Here is a 15,629-nt window from a genome sequence, read left to right as displayed (position 1 = left end):
AACATAGCTAAGAGCTAAATGTAGTAATCCTCTGGTGATGTAGGATATACAGCAATAAATAAAACAAAGTGGTCAAAAACAAAGTCACAAATATAGAATAAATATGCATATTAAAAATAGAAAATAATTTGATTATGATTACATATTTTAATTTTTTTTTTCTTTGCTTCCGCCTGCTACCTCCCTTTAGGAGGAGCCTCTTCCATTATATATTTTAAATATTGTAATATATTTCATTCATATTGTACAAACTTGAAAGTCTTTAAGGAATGATATGCAACCAAACTTTAACATTGCTTTTTATATTGAATCTATATAAAAACCTGTAACTGAGTAAAAGTAAATGCATAATATTGGCACTAGTATAATTGGTTATATGAGTTAATTAGATGACAAAAGTTGATTATAAACATGACCTAAATTTGAGGAACACCCTGTATTAGGTATCAGTCGAAGTTCAGTTTGGTTTCGTTGCAACTTCAGGTTATATTTCGTTGTATTAAAATTAGAAGAAGAAGTAATAGAAAAACGAAACAAAAGCAAAGAAACGTCAAAATAAATCGACCTAATTGAATGCTCGTTGTTATTGCAATAATTTACACGTCCAAAATATAAGAAACGTGTAAATGTCATCCGGTTATTTGTTCAAATGTAGTTTACGAGAAGGAATATACTGTAAGCAAAACGATCCAAACCCATTTTCCTCAATACGAATTTTTACGAATGTAATATGACATTAGAGGGAATTCCTAATCACTTCTAGGCATTCACATAAACAATCTTGATACTGTCATATTAGATATTAAATAATCAGTATTGGTATTCATGTTATGTATTTGTAGGTCGTTATGGAGGATAGTTTAAGTGTAAAATCAAATGAATCAATAGCTACAAGTGACGAATTCGATTTCGTTTGCGATAAGCCAGGTGTTAGTAAGACACCAACATTGGATATTAGAAACGGAGATATTAATACATTAGCAAACGCCATGACTGAGGTTCTAGAGGAGCCTGGAGTACCAGGTTTCATAGAGGATACAAAAATTGTGGGCCAGTCCATGTTCTATAATGTAGCTGATTCTACTCAACCATCTCCAACAGAGAAACAGGATGATATGAAACCAGATTACAGTGATGAAGAGGGTATGTCTCTTCTATCCAATTGCTATTGATTTGTAAATTGCATTGTATTCTAGTGTCTGATGTAGATCAGGACTGCACAATTTTCAGTGGCGTTACATACTTGGGGGCAGCTGCCATCAATGCGCCCAAATCGGAATCCGAGATATTGAGGAACATGGCTATCTTAAATGAACAGAGTATTGATAACGGCATCAAAATATCAGTATCCGTACCATGCTCATCTCAAGGAATCGTCGTGTAGGATAATTTCATCGCTCTTCTCGGTATCGATTTAATTTGTATGGAAATTCTAGGCTGTACGACGCGATTACGAATTCCGTGATTGCACGATATGAAATTCACAGGATTCTTTTCTACGCACGCGGCGTAATTGATTCCGCCGAGGCTAGCTGTTTTGCGTTCACTTGGTCGCATGGTGACACCCAGGAATCTGCCATATTCCAGTGCCATGTATTTCGTTGCGAAATCGCTGAAGCCGTCACTAGAGTGTCCGGTATTATCGGTACTTGTAACTTAGCTGAGAATACCACTAACTAGTATACGTTTTGATTATAGCATGCTTCTCCAAAGCATTCCAAAGAAATGTTTCAAGATCTATGACTAGTTCCGTCGCATCAGCTGCTGATATGAGTGCTTCAATTACTACGCTTTCAGATGCCCGTAGTCTCATGTATGTTTTTGAAGTCAGTCTAGAAATCAAAGAAGATGAAGGAAAGGTAACTAAATGATCAAATTTGAATGATCTTTTATTTTTATTTGTTTTCATTCACTAAGCGAATTCGGATGATATTTAATCTATTTTTATATAGGGAATCTATTTAAATTATTGGTGTAAAACAACAACAGTTAATTCTGAATAAAATGCCATGTATAATATATATTTTTAACAGGGAACTTTTTCGACGGTTAATAAGGATCGGAGCGGGTTCAAACTACGGATGAATCTGGAAAAGATGTTGTGCTTGAACATTCGGCAGGTCTCCGATAATGGTCCACTCTTAAACATAGAACGGTGCTTCGGTGTTCTTATTGCTGCTGGTAGGCATGTCCGTCATTCTGATATGCAGCTGTTGGAAATGGTCCAGACGGGAACTTCCAATAATTCCGATCGAAACAGCTCGATGATCTCTGCCTCTTGGGATCCGACTGAGGCACCTTTCCAAAGTCTTAATATCGAGACACCGAAGGAATCCCCTAAACAGTACATGACTGTAGCAGTTGACCTTGTGATCCGGGGAATCCAAGAACCCGTCCGCTTTCAGATCGAGACTCCGGTCAAGATATTGAATCAACATGAACGATTTTGGTTATTCCAAAAGAGATCACTCATCCAACAGTTCTATCTCAACCTTAAAGAGGTAAGTACGTTCACTGTCTACTTAACACAAAAATATATAGAAAATTATAAATATTTATGATACACAATCTTATAAAAAATGTTTATCTTATATTTATCGATCTTTGAGTAAATAAAAACACGGATAAATTAATATCGATTAAAACGATAAATCATAATATTACTAAGTCATTCAATTGAGTTATGTATACAAATTTATACTTGTTTATTAAATTGGAAAACTTTAGAAAATAATTCATTGACATGAATAATATTTTGTTGTTAATAAATGAAGATATATTTGTTAATATCAATACTTAGTTTAGTAATTATTGCTAATATGTTTGAATTAATGATTTGAATATTTCCTATAAGTAAAAAATGTAAAAGTGCATCATTATAGTTCATGTCTGACATTCCACATATTTATCTTGCGCGGTTGTTAGTTTTCTCTTATCGCTAAATTATTATTAAACTGAGGAATCAATTCATTTTATTTATAATTATTATAGATTAGTATTTCATTCTGTAAACATTACCATTTCCTTTGATGGAATATTAGAAGTAAGTAATCAACAGAACTGATAAGAAGCAGTTTCACGATATGAATGCTTATTGTAACGAGTTTTCATTTTATATCAATTCGAACATTTACGTGCGTTACATTACATCGCACGACTTTTTCTAATTATATTATTTTATTTTGTACACTTTGCGTCTGTCAGTATATCTGTTTGCTGTATTATTATTAAATCATGACATAATGTATTTGTAATGCGATAGCGATGAGCGTCTGCCATTGCGATTGGTGTAGTGGTGTAGTATGATCATTGTAGTAAACTTGTCCGCAGATTGTGAACGACGGATCAGATCTGGTCTACGAGGTAGTCAGTATGGACACATCCGGGGAATTGGATAGGAACAGATTAAATCTCACATTAAACCTCACCGGTCTCATTCCATCACCGAGCATCACCTCCATTGACACAATTACACCAAAAGATGAATGTCTCTCAGGTATTTAGCAAGTTGATTTTTAATTTTATTTATGTGCTGTATTTCTTTTTTAAACGATCAGACGGAGACGAACCTCTGCTCAGTGGAACCGGTCTAGTGTCGAAAGATTGTTCGGAGGATGTTCTGGAAAATTGGGCTGATGTCTTGAACAAGTGGAAGGCAACCAGGCAGAGACCGAAGCAGTTGTCCGGTTTGGTCAAAATGGGTATACCGGAAGCTCTTCGGGGTGAGGTATGGCAACGATTAGCCGGAACAGAGGAGAACATTCAAATGATGGAAACCTATCGTATTCTAATCACCAAGGTTCGAACGCAAATTTGCTTTTGTGACAAAGGCTTAAGGTGCATTGTGTTATTAGGAGAGTTCTTGCGAGAATGTCATCCAGCGGGACATAGCTAGGACTTTTCCGGCGCACGACTTCTTCAAGGAAGCTGGAGGGCTCGGACAAGATTCCTTGTACAGAGTCAGCAAAGCTTACGCTGTTTACGACGTCGAAGTTGGCTATTGCCAGGGCCTCAGCTTTTTAGCTGCTACATTACTTTTACATGTAATATATTCAATTTAGGTGTATGTTAAATGTACAATAACGCAATATTTTCAGATGCCTGAAGAACAAGCGTTTTGTGTGTTGGTCCGTCTCATGTATGACTACGGTTTGAGGGACTTGTATAAGGACGGCTTCGACAATCTCTACCTTAGGTTGTATCAGCTGAACAAGCTCATGGAAGAGCAACTGGGTCCTCTGTACCAACATTTTACAGATCACCATGTCGAGACGCACATGTTTGCCTCACAATGGTTCCTCACCTTATTTACTGCTCGTTTTCCGCTCTTCTTCGTATTCCACATTATCGATGTGTTCTTGTTACAAGGGATTGACACACTATTCCAAGTCGCTCTAGCTTTATTGATGGTAACTACAATTATCCGAAAAAGGCAAATGTCATAACTTTAAAATATATTGCAGATGTGCATGAAAGATCTGCTCACCTTGGATTTCGAAGGAATTTTGAAGTATTTCCGGGTATCCTTGCCGAAGAAAGTGCGCACCGAGGAGTCCGCCAAACAGTTGCTGAAGTACGCATGCAGTATTAAAGTTAAGAAGTTGAAGAAATACGAGAACGATTTTATTACGCTAAAAGGTAATTTATTATTATGTATTCTTATATTGGTCGGTATATATAATCATGTCTTTAAAATAGTTCTGGAGCTATATATATTCATTATTTAATAAATTGCAATAATTTAAGATGAAAATATGAAGCTCTAAATGAACATTACATATATTATATATGCCGAACATGCACACATGCATCTTCAATTGGCAAATTGGGTCTCTTCTATGATAGCATGAATGTGTGAGCTTATAGAATAGGCGGTAGTTGTTTGTGTGCTTGGGGCACATTTAGTGTGTGTAAACCCTGTAGACGGCTGGGACATTATCATGTTGGATTCAGAAGCAGAGATAATGCAGAACGAGGCTAGCGAAGTGGAGCAGCTACGGTTAGTTGTATCCAGACAGGACGACGAGAGGAAAATGATGATGGACGAGATCGCCCAGCTGAAGGAGATGCTTAAACGTGAGGTCACCCAGGCGGAGGACGACATGAAACTGAAGACTGCCATCATTGATGACTACAAGCTCGTCCGACAACGACTCGACTCGCAATTGAACGCAGTTAAAGCAGAGTTAGATTTACTTAAGGTATATATTCATAACTATTTATCTAAATAATATGTTTCAATATGTTTTTTCTCTTTGTCATTTCAGAGTAAGATAACAAAATGTACCAATTGTCGTAGTTTTGTCGAAACCAAAGGTGATATAAAGAAAACGTCCAACGTGATAGATGACACGATGTCCGGTGATAGGATTAGGGAGTTGGAGCTTCAATTAGCCAAAGCAAAGCTGGCCCAAGTCGAGGCTGAATGCAAGAATCAGGTAAGTTATATAATAAACAGGAATGTAGATTCGCTAAGTATAAATCGTATATAGGACTTAACTCATCAACTAAGATCAACGGAGAATGAACTTAGCAGTGCTAAGAACACTTGGCTCAGCAAAACTCTTTCTTCCATAAAGGAGGTGGCTAACAAGAAAGACTTTGTCAACTTTCCCTATTCTCATACCAATATACCGAACGGTCCATCGTTCATTTCGCACATCAAATCTATGAGAAGGGACAGCGCCCCTACGAATACAAATTGCAGTTATTACGAAGTAACTCCAGAACCATCTTCAGCCACGGGGGTGGTAATCAAGGATTCCCAAAGCTGCAGCAGTTTGAAGACACATCATTAAGGATCGCAACAAATCCTTTTGCTGATACTGTCGTCGTTGCCGTTCACTAACCATATTTTTTTTGACTGATTTATTTAATCGAATACTCTCTATGATTATCTCTCAGTTTATTATTTTAATCGTACTTATACAATATATATTGTGAGCAATATTCAAATTCAGGCCATGTTTTTGCCATATACTTTACGTTCTCTGTATCATTTCTATTACAGATTTTAGGGGTTGATTTTAGCGGAGCATATTTTATATACACGTATATTGTTAGAATGAATAGTGTTGAGACAAGAGAAAAAGGGATGATAACAAGTACTTTCCCTAACTCTGTAAGAGAAATGAACAATTTTAATTTTGTTAGTCACGTGAAGGTTTATATAGATATGTACAAATCAAGTAAACAAAGATTGAGATATTATTGAATTTCCCTCCTTATAGATGGAATACACTTTTTGAATATTATTATCAAAGATAATTATGCTTACTGAAAAAAAAAACTATAGTCGTAATACAGATGTATGTGGAGTAGCACTGAAGATGATAGCTTTACGTGATAGTTGGTATATGTATATAAAAGAAACCTTGTAAGGTTCTGTTATGCTGATTATTATTTTTAATTTTTTTTATGAATGTCCATTATTCAGTCAGTTACATTATATTGGATTTCGTGTATAAGTTATTATTTTATTGGATATTATTAATACTTGTACTATTTATAACAAATATATTGCATTTCTTTAACAAAAAAAAACTAGTTTTCCTGTTCACGTAACCAAGCGACATAACAATACAAACATATAGTCGATAGTATCTGACATGAAAGTTTGTTTGTACTTGGGGTGGTGCAACAAATAATAAAACATAGGAGGATATTTCAATGGCAAGGAAGGAGTTATCTTTTTCGATCGTCGACGTGAGTATGGCAAATAATGAATAATTGGTGTCGAATCAATGGAAACAATTTTCGTAGGATGACGATGTGGACGACGACGAAGTGTTCGAGTTGGAAGGTAATGATGCAATTCCGATTCCCAATGGAGCGGATGAGCCAAGGGAGAATAGGAAAAGTGCAATGAATCGCACGCAGCAGGTCAGTAAAGAATACGATTCTTCCGATGAGAGTCACCTGAGTCCTCACAAGAAATTGCCGCAGGTATTATACCTATTTTCTCCTATTTTTGTGAAATATTTTAAATACTTAAAGTAATATTGCGATAAACCTTTAGTGTGTAAATAAAGTCAAAGTCGAATTAAGATTAATCTTAGTTTTCGAGCGCTATTAATTAAAAAGGATTTGTTGCTTGCCCTTGAATTGTATATCAATGTCTTTTGCATTTTTTATTTATCTCCCAAAAGAAGGAAATCGCGGATAAAAACAATCCCAAGCCTAAGATTCCAAATGCTCCTTGGACGTGATAAAAATGTAAGGTGACGACCTTCTTGTGATCTATGCGCAGTTTCAACGCCGATTGGGCTTTGTAATTTTCTTCGAAATAAGCCTGAAATTGAAAAAAACATGTATATTATCAAATACATCAAATTAAATTTGAAAGGTTACCTTTAATTCCCAAATGTATGTTAGCCCAAATTCTTTCATAAATAGAAATGCCTTTCGAATGATCGGATTCAGGACAGAGCTCCTTTTGGTAAGCATCACGCAGATGCTAGTAAAGACATCATCATTCAAGACGTGATAGTATTGTATATCTTTGTAATTTATGCGGTTGCCCAGCATAATACCTATTAATACATAATTAATAGTTGATTAGTATGGATTTGGATATATACCGTTTGGTATGCGATCCACCAACATGGAGAATGAGCGGGTAGCCATGCGAGAATTGATCTCTTCATCTTTTAGTATCATAATGTTGCTGACTATATGGTTATACATAGGCTAAAATAATATTCAATTAGTTTAAAGCTAATGAACCTGAAAATGCCAATACCTGATCACGGAAACTATCTAATAATGCTGGATGAATGGCTCCCCATTTTAAACCGCTTTTTTCAAAATCATCAGCAGTTGTAATACCTTTTTTGTATGAAGGTATTGTTAAAATACTAGCGAATCCTGCTGTATAAGTTGCGGAATATATTAAGCTGACGAATAAAATCATTGTTAATAACAGCCTTAAGTTGCTAGCTTTAGTCGTTAGGTATAATTTTAAGGGTTGTTGCAAAAATAGCGAAACTGTGCTTATTTCAATAGAACTCAATAAAAGATGGGTTAACTTTATAGTTAAGCAAATAAAGTACCTGAAACATGATTTTTTATCTTACATTATCAATTAACTATGTTGTTAGATATACTTATTGTAGTAATAATTATACGTGAAGAAAGCTCCAATAATTGCTAAGTAACTGAAAAGGAATCCGATCCATAAGTTATACGAAAACGAAAAAAACGGCGTCAACCATCCAGTTTTTAATCTATAAAAGTAAGTTGTTACAAAATAATTAGTTTATTGACAACTTACTCAGGTATTGGAACTAAAAAGGTGACACCTATGCGAATGGTAGATTCAGTAAGATCAAAATATTTAGTATAATTTGGAATGCTATACCAAGATCCTAGAATAAATTTGATTACGAAGATTAAGTTAGTTACGTTTAATATCATCGTAATTACCCATCGTAATATCAGCTTTATCCATGAGCAAAGTTCCTTTAGCCCCATCAGCTGTATAATTATTTTCGTAAACAGTTCCCCAATAGTCATGCTCGTAAATCAAATTATAACTCAAATTAAACATCTTGGTGAATTCAATTGCCATCATCAATTCAACACCTGACTTTGAATCTACAAACAACTACCAATAAAATGAAATCAAAATGATGGTTCTATGTTTACCCCAATTTACGTATGGTTTGTAATCAAACGTGCTTATCCTGAGGATCCTTCCATTCTGGTCGTTGAGTTTATCTGGATATAAATTACTGTTATTTATGAACGTTGAATTTTTGATCATCCATTTATCCAGTATAAGAGGTTTTCTATGGTCTTCTCTGCCGATATATTTGTGAGTCCAAAATTCGACCAAATCTTCAACTTTCTTTATCAATAGTAAATCAGCAACGAACTCCAACTTATCGCTATCAAAAATATCTTCAGTATATTCATCTACTGGGTAAAATAAATATTTCCTTCGTTGGAATTTGGCTGTAGATGTAAATCTGATTGTGTATTCAATTAATTCGAATAATGTTTTTGGTCTATCACTCTCCACAAGAAAATTTTGGCAAGCAAATGCATAAAGTGGATAGTGTAAATCCACGTTCGGATCATTCATATTATAGACGACAAAGGAATGATTCAAATTTATGTTACTTGGCGATGGACCGTCGATGATCACATTGAAACAATCGTTAGTGAAGAAATATTTGCTTACTATCACATTGAGCAATATATCGATGTAGTTACCAGATTGCAACAACATTATTCTCATATTATTAGTAGTATTTTATTGTCTTACTCTTTAGATATTTATCTACACTTAATTTCCATTTCCCACTATTGCCTAGTCTCCAATTTGAAGGTAGCGATTATTTCTTGAAAATTTTACATTCTCAAGATTATTTTTCTCTTCTTTGGAGTCTCCAAAAACATTGTTGATTGTGAATGGTTTGTTGATTGTCTAGTTACCGTTTTGTTTGAATATTTTAGCTTGCTCAGGCATTCATGATTTACTAATTATTTGTATAGAATAACAGTTTTATGACCTTATTTAATTATAAATGTTCGTGATCATGTTGATCATTTCTGAAATTATTGGGGAAATTGCGTTTATATAAAACAAAGTTTATTGAATAACAACATACATTGATCACAGCTGTGATTATTAATTAATTAATTTGTTTTTGCTGTATTACAAAAAATAATCAATTATAAAATTTAAGTTAATTGACTCTTTTGAAACTGTAGATTTGCGAAATAATAAATGTGTTATTTATTAAATTTATTATATAATAAGGAAGGTTTTTTTTTTTAAATTATTTTTGTCTTTTTTAATGTTATTGGTGTTTGAATAAGTGTATAAATATTTATTTAAGATGCAAGATGTGAGTAATTTGAGTAATATATTGGCTGGTCCATCGAGCGGAAGGCAAACTGTGACAAAAATTCGTCCGCCTCAATTGGCGCAATTATCGAGCGAGAGTGAATCCGAGGACAGCGATTTGATCGAACGGAGATCATCTCCTAAATCCAGCATCCTGGTGGGAGAGTACGATCCCAAAAGCTATGACCATTTGGACGTGAACGCCGACATCAAGGAATTGTTCCAATACATCACGAAGCAAGTATCAATCGATCAACGAGAGAGATTACTATAAAAATAGAATGTTGGGAAGTCTCATTGAAAAGCATTTCCTTGATACGTATTCTTTTCCATTTCAGATACGTGCCTCAGCACTTGGGTCAAGACTACAAGTTCAAACCGTTCGTACCGGATTTCATACCAGCCGTTGGTGATATCGATGCGTTCTTGAAAGTTATTGCACCGGAGGTGGGTATAAACGGAGAGGCTTCAACAGTGGATCAATCGGATCTTGGATTGGTGGTTCTGGACGAACCTGCCGCAAACCAAAGCGATCCAGCTGTTTTGCATCTTCAGCTTCGAGCATCTTCAATAAACGTTGGGAATACTACAGATATGGTGATCAAAAAGGTGGATAATTTGGAGAAGAATTCGAAGACGGTGGATAAATGGATCAAGGACATTAGTGATTTACACCGAAGTAAATCATCGCCGATTTTTAAATATTCTGAGTAAATCATGGATTATACAGGATTAACAATAATTTATCGATTTTGATTTTAGTCCCATGCCGGAATTGGATGACTTGATGGAAGAGTGGCCGGAAAACATGGAGAATTTGTTAAAGATTCACGGGTTTCCAAGTTACACCATGCAGGGACCTTTATCTCGTTACATAGACATCGTTTGTTGCTTATTCGATATACCTGTTTATCCCAATAAGATACAATCTTTGCATCTTTTGTTCAGTCTATACGCAGCAGTTAAAACTTCTAATTTGTATAGAGCCAACAATGGCGGCAATAAATCTAGAAACATCGCCAGTGGAAACACTGAGAGCAACGATGCTGATCAATTAGTATTAGAATGAACGTTACATATAAATATATATTTATAGAATATTTTAATGAAATAACGATTGTGTTAAATATGTGTAAACTGGATAAATAAATAAAACAGTGATTAAACAAGTAACGGTCACAGCCCAACATCAACAAGCTACACACATAAAGAAACATTCGAGGTAAACGTGAGATTTTTAAAACTATATTTGACTATCTGAAACGACTAGCGATTCCTCCGCCGCGGCTATCCGAATGGGAATTCAAGTTGTCTCCAACTTTCTCAACTATATTACAGCTACTGTACGGAAACTTCATGTGCACCGGATGGCCGAGCGTTTCCAGATACTGGATAACTTCGTCGTTAAACAATGGTGTATGTTCATCTGCAAATCAAATCAGTTATAACTAACTCGCTTTGCTATTGAGTATTCAGATTACCTTCGAATCCGATTGTACCATCAGGAAGCAAATTGAATCTTGGGAATTCAATTCCAACAGTGGCGTTCTGGGCAGCGATCAGCAAAGCTGGTACAATTTGGGAAGCACTAGCAATATTGCTACTTCCAAGTACCATTCTTCGGCCGCATATGAAATCCGCATCAGTTATAATTAATGGTACACGGCTGCATTGTGTGGTACCCCTCGCTCGTACATCCATTATGTAACCTTCGGAGTTTATCTCCTGAGATCCGAACGCTTGGTACAATCCTCTGCAAACATAAAATTATCTAATAATAATATAGGAACACGTTACTATATGGACAACATACGTAACGAGCGAAACGTAATTATCATCTTTGTCGATAACTGCAACGTTGGAGGAGGTTCCTTCATGAAAGTTGGTGGTAATATTTCTCTCAGTATAGATTTCTTTGGTAATTTCCGCTAATCTATAATAGTATTCCGGTTTTACTGTGTCCAGAGTTGTGAAGTTGTGCTGATCGATCATCTGCAAAATCTTCAGCAAATCTGGACCTATCGACGGGGAATTTGGTACGTACACATTGTAATCTTGAAAACGTCCACTGAGAGACACCGTTTTCAAGGGAGTGTTCTCCAATGTTATAAAACTGATTAAATCTAGAAGATGGTAAATCTTAATATATGTTTGCATAATTCATAAAGACTACCTTCTTCAGGTATATCGGCGATGTTTTGCAGGGTCTCGGAAAGTTTAATCATGGTGATGATTTGACCAGGTTCCAAATTACTAAATAAATTCTGTATATTCGCCTTTTTTATTGCCGATACTAAAGCTTTTGGGACGAGAAAGCCTTTTCTAAAATAATGAATATTTAATGATATTTTTTACGAAAGATCGTCGAGAAATCATTTACTTTGCTAAATCCACGGATGGTTGGATTAACTGCTTCCAAGAAAGCAAGCTGTATTGTTGATGTATATACGCTAAACCAATTACCATTCTCGGTAATGGCTCGTTTATTCTGTTATTTGGGTTTTGTCGGAAGTCGATGACATCTGGTAGAAGTTTACTTTTATGACCGTAGAACATGAATTGTCCTTCGCTGTGTATTGAAGGGATTAAGTAATTATTCTTCCAGGTAATGCTCATAACTTACGAGTCTAATCCAGTTACATGGGGATTAACTACAGCTAAGCAAAAGGCAGTGGCGATAGCTGCATCCGCAGCGTTTCCTCCCTGCTTTAAAATTGATGACCCGATTTCCGAACATTCCCTGCTATCCGATGCTACACTTCCATGAGGAACAACCTTCAAGAACACATTTTATTTTACTTTATATGTATTCTCTCCAGAATTTAATATAAATTAAAAATTGACATTTTAATTATTAGATAAACTAGTATATAAATAATTGTCAGTTACTTAAGTAGGTCAATTAATTAATTCACCTGATAATCCCCATTATATATCTGGAAAAGTAAAGCAAATGTGATGAACGAACTTATGATCCCGAAGGAGAGGCATTTAGCGCTACCAAAACAGTCTTCACAGCAGGAACACAAGTTGCCATTCTTTGTTCCAGTTTTCAAAGGAATGTCTTCGCGCGTTTCTCCGGCTTTAAAAATAAATATTGATTATAGTTATTTGTTGTTGGAGAAATATGGTATTCTTACGCGAATCATCCATATCTGCCATGGTGAGTAATGTAGTGGACACACATACACAGTAGACCGTAACTGTACACACGACACTCAGTCTAAGACTGTGCTCAAGGAATGTTAATGCAGGTAAAAGAGGTAGGTGGATCCGTGACAAGGAAGGTATATAGCGCATTACATCATCAGGACAAGGATCGAGCATACGACGCGCTTTCACTAATAAAGCGCAAATGTTCCAACAATAAAATGCAACATTTATTATTTATATCTTTACAGAGAAAACAAAAAAAAATCAATTTTGTGAAAAGAAAATATTTCTTAAAACAAGAATAAACTATAAAATTACAAAATTTCATTTTGCAGTGAACACCAGAAAATTAAAAAAAATATTTGTAGGAACTATAATTTTGCAGATCACACGCAGACGAGCGCAATTTAAAAATTCTTATTAAGTTGGTCTTATCAAATAATTAACAAATTTCATCTTTTTTTGGGGGTATGTTGAATTTTACGTTTTTAAGATAAAATCGCAACCTGCGTGTGAACCAAAACCAGAAACAACAAAACTACTTAAACTAGTTTACAATTGGCCATCTATATAAAAAAAGAATGAATACTCGGAAGAGTGTGGTTGATGAGGTCAATCTTGGGCTATGGCCACTTTCTTGTTCTGCTGCATAACTTGATTCCTTTCCTGATGTGCTTGCAGGACGGCAATAGCTTCCTCAACTTTCGCTCTTAGCGAGTCCTGATCCTCGATCATATGTATCAGTTCGGACGTGTCTATCTCTAACAACATGCCCGTTATTTTTCCTGCCATTTCTGGGTACATCTTTTCGACGTGAGGGAAGAGCTTCGCGCCTAGGATTTGTTTCTGATCCTCGGGCGTGGCCGAAGCCAGTGTGCTTGCGTTCAGGGGGCCAATGTCACCACCATTTCCTAAAGAAACCGTGATTGGTCTTATTAAATGGTTATTAGACGCTGTATACTTGCTGTTTGGACGAGAGTGAATCGTTTGGCCGGTGATTGGGCGTGCTGTTATTTGATTTCTGGGATTGTTGCTTTGTGCAGATGGTCTTGAGCTCACTCGGTACAGACTATTAGTTAATGTTGGATAGGTGCCATTGGGCCTCATAGCAGTCGAGGTTAACCATCGTGGCGTTGATCGTATATGGTTCATGTTGTAGAACCTATGGCCCTGAGCAACAGCAGGCATCAAGAATTGCGGAGTAGTTGGGTAAAGGTTGGGCTGGATGCGAATTCTTTGCAAATGAGACGCGATGAAAGCTTTCCTATCCTCCTTCCTCTGCGCTAAAGCAACATAAATAGGTTTCGAACCTAGCATCTTCCCATGCATATCCATCAATGCTTTTGTTGCTTCTTCAGGAGTCGAGTAACATACGAATCCGAACCCTTTGGATCTACCATCATCCGTCATTACCTTGGCCGAAGTTATTGTTCCAAACTGCGAAAACTCCTTTCGCAACCTCGCATCATCTATTGTGTCATCCAAGTTTTTCAAAAACAAATTCACTCCTTGCGTTCTATTGTACCGTTCCGTTTTAACATCATCGTAGCGTCGTTTCAATTCCATCTGACGCTCGCTTTTCTTCTGAGCTTTAGATACATAGAATTTTTGTCCATCCATTTCCTTCTCGTGTAATTCCTCAACCGCCTTTTCTGCTGAGCAAGGATTCTCAAAAGCGACAAATCCAAAACCTCGTGAACTACCATCTGCATTCCTCATAACTACGCAGCTTGTTATTTTACCGTACTTTGAGAATAATTCATACAGTTTTCCTTCTGTCATATCGCTCAAATTCTTCACATATATATTCGTAAATATCTTAGGTTTCGTACCCAACTGCTTGCAACGCTCTTTGTGCGAAATGAACTTCCCCACATAAACTTTCTTGTTATTCAAGAGCATACCATTAACTTTTTCAATAGCTTTCTTTGCTGCCTCTTCGGTTTCAAAATGTATAAAACCGTATCCCTTGGAAACACCATTCTCATCAAGCATTACCTTGCAACTTAGAATGTTTCCAAATGCCGAAAACGTATCGAACATTGATTTGTTATCGATATTTTTATCCAGGTTCTTAATGAATAGATTTCCTACTCCTGACTTCCTGAGAGAAGGGTCTCTTTGCGACCACATGATTCGTATTGGTTTTCCCTTGATCAGATCGAAGTTCATAGTATCCAAAGCTCCTTCTGCGTCTCCCGGCTGCTGGTAGTTTACATAAGCGTAACCCAAAGATCTTCTGGATATAGCATCTCGGCAAACTCTTAGTGATAGCAGTGGTCCAACCGATGAGAACTTTTCGTATAACATAGCTTCGGTTACATCGGCATGCAAATCGCCGACGTACAAAGCAGCCATGTGGAAGCACCAGCTCATCTCGCTAATCTTTTTCGTACAATATTTATTGTTCGTAATACGTTGAAGCAAAAGCACGCTAAATAATTGTTTTTGTTATTTTGTTGTTGTGGATACGAAACAAAAAGTTTCCTCAGGTATCTTGGATGATTACAAATAACAAGAAGAACAGTACTAGAAACAAATAAACATGAATTCATCTTCCAAATGGATTTTAGTTGTTAAGATTGTAATAATTTACTATAAAATTTAAATTCATTGAGATCCA

At 36.0% G+C, this 15,629-nt stretch overlaps 4 protein-coding genes across 4 annotated transcripts; 2 read left to right on the top strand and 2 right to left on the bottom strand.

Moving 5' to 3' along the window:
- The first annotated feature begins 475 nt into the window (after positions 1-475).
- On the top strand, positions 476-6,490 carry LOC108569578 (rab GTPase-activating protein 1-like). Its single transcript, XM_017931175.1, has 14 exons — positions 476-675; positions 843-1,143; positions 1,197-1,380; positions 1,437-1,645; positions 1,699-1,859; positions 2,034-2,501; positions 3,331-3,496; positions 3,558-3,799; positions 3,855-4,043; positions 4,098-4,409; positions 4,464-4,638; positions 4,924-5,201; positions 5,268-5,438; positions 5,493-6,490. Exons 2-14 carry the CDS (start codon positions 849-851, stop codon positions 5,796-5,798), a joined length of 3,156 nt encoding a protein of 1,051 aa, XP_017786664.1. The 5' UTR covers positions 476-675; positions 843-848; the 3' UTR covers positions 5,799-6,490.
- Positions 6,491-6,626: 136 nt separating this feature from the next.
- Positions 6,627-10,922, top strand: LOC108569549 (intraflagellar transport protein 46 homolog). Its single transcript, XM_017931137.1, has 5 exons — positions 6,627-6,705; positions 6,763-6,945; positions 9,846-10,090; positions 10,192-10,563; positions 10,616-10,922. Exons 1-5 carry the CDS (start codon positions 6,670-6,672, stop codon positions 10,920-10,922), a joined length of 1,143 nt encoding a protein of 380 aa, XP_017786626.1. The 5' UTR covers positions 6,627-6,669.
- Positions 10,923-11,031: 109 nt separating this feature from the next.
- Positions 11,032-13,069, bottom strand: LOC108569561 (gamma-glutamyltransferase 7-like). The gene is made up of 8 exons (XM_017931150.1): positions 12,994-13,069; positions 12,769-12,935; positions 12,477-12,628; positions 12,234-12,422; positions 12,027-12,175; positions 11,667-11,976; positions 11,335-11,606; positions 11,032-11,279 (listed from the first exon to the last, which is right to left on the bottom strand). Exons 1-8 carry the CDS (start codon positions 13,013-13,015, stop codon positions 11,107-11,109), a joined length of 1,434 nt encoding a protein of 477 aa, XP_017786639.1. The 5' UTR covers positions 13,016-13,069; the 3' UTR covers positions 11,032-11,106.
- A 549-nt stretch (positions 13,070-13,618) lies between these two features.
- On the bottom strand, positions 13,619-15,385 carry LOC108569548 (polyadenylate-binding protein 4-like). Its single transcript, XM_017931136.1, has one exon. It carries the CDS (start codon positions 15,380-15,382, stop codon positions 13,619-13,621), a length of 1,764 nt encoding a protein of 587 aa, XP_017786625.1. The 5' UTR covers positions 15,383-15,385.
- Between the last annotated feature and the right edge of the window lie 244 nt (positions 15,386-15,629).

This window comes from Nicrophorus vespilloides, unplaced genomic scaffold (genome assembly GCF_001412225.1).
Source record: "Nicrophorus vespilloides isolate i.1.1-1 unplaced genomic scaffold, Nicve_v1.0, whole genome shotgun sequence".
Taxonomy (NCBI): domain Eukaryota; kingdom Metazoa; phylum Arthropoda; class Insecta; order Coleoptera; family Silphidae; genus Nicrophorus; species Nicrophorus vespilloides.
Note: the sequence above shows the minus strand (reverse complement) of the source record. Positions and strands in the feature narration are given on the sequence as shown.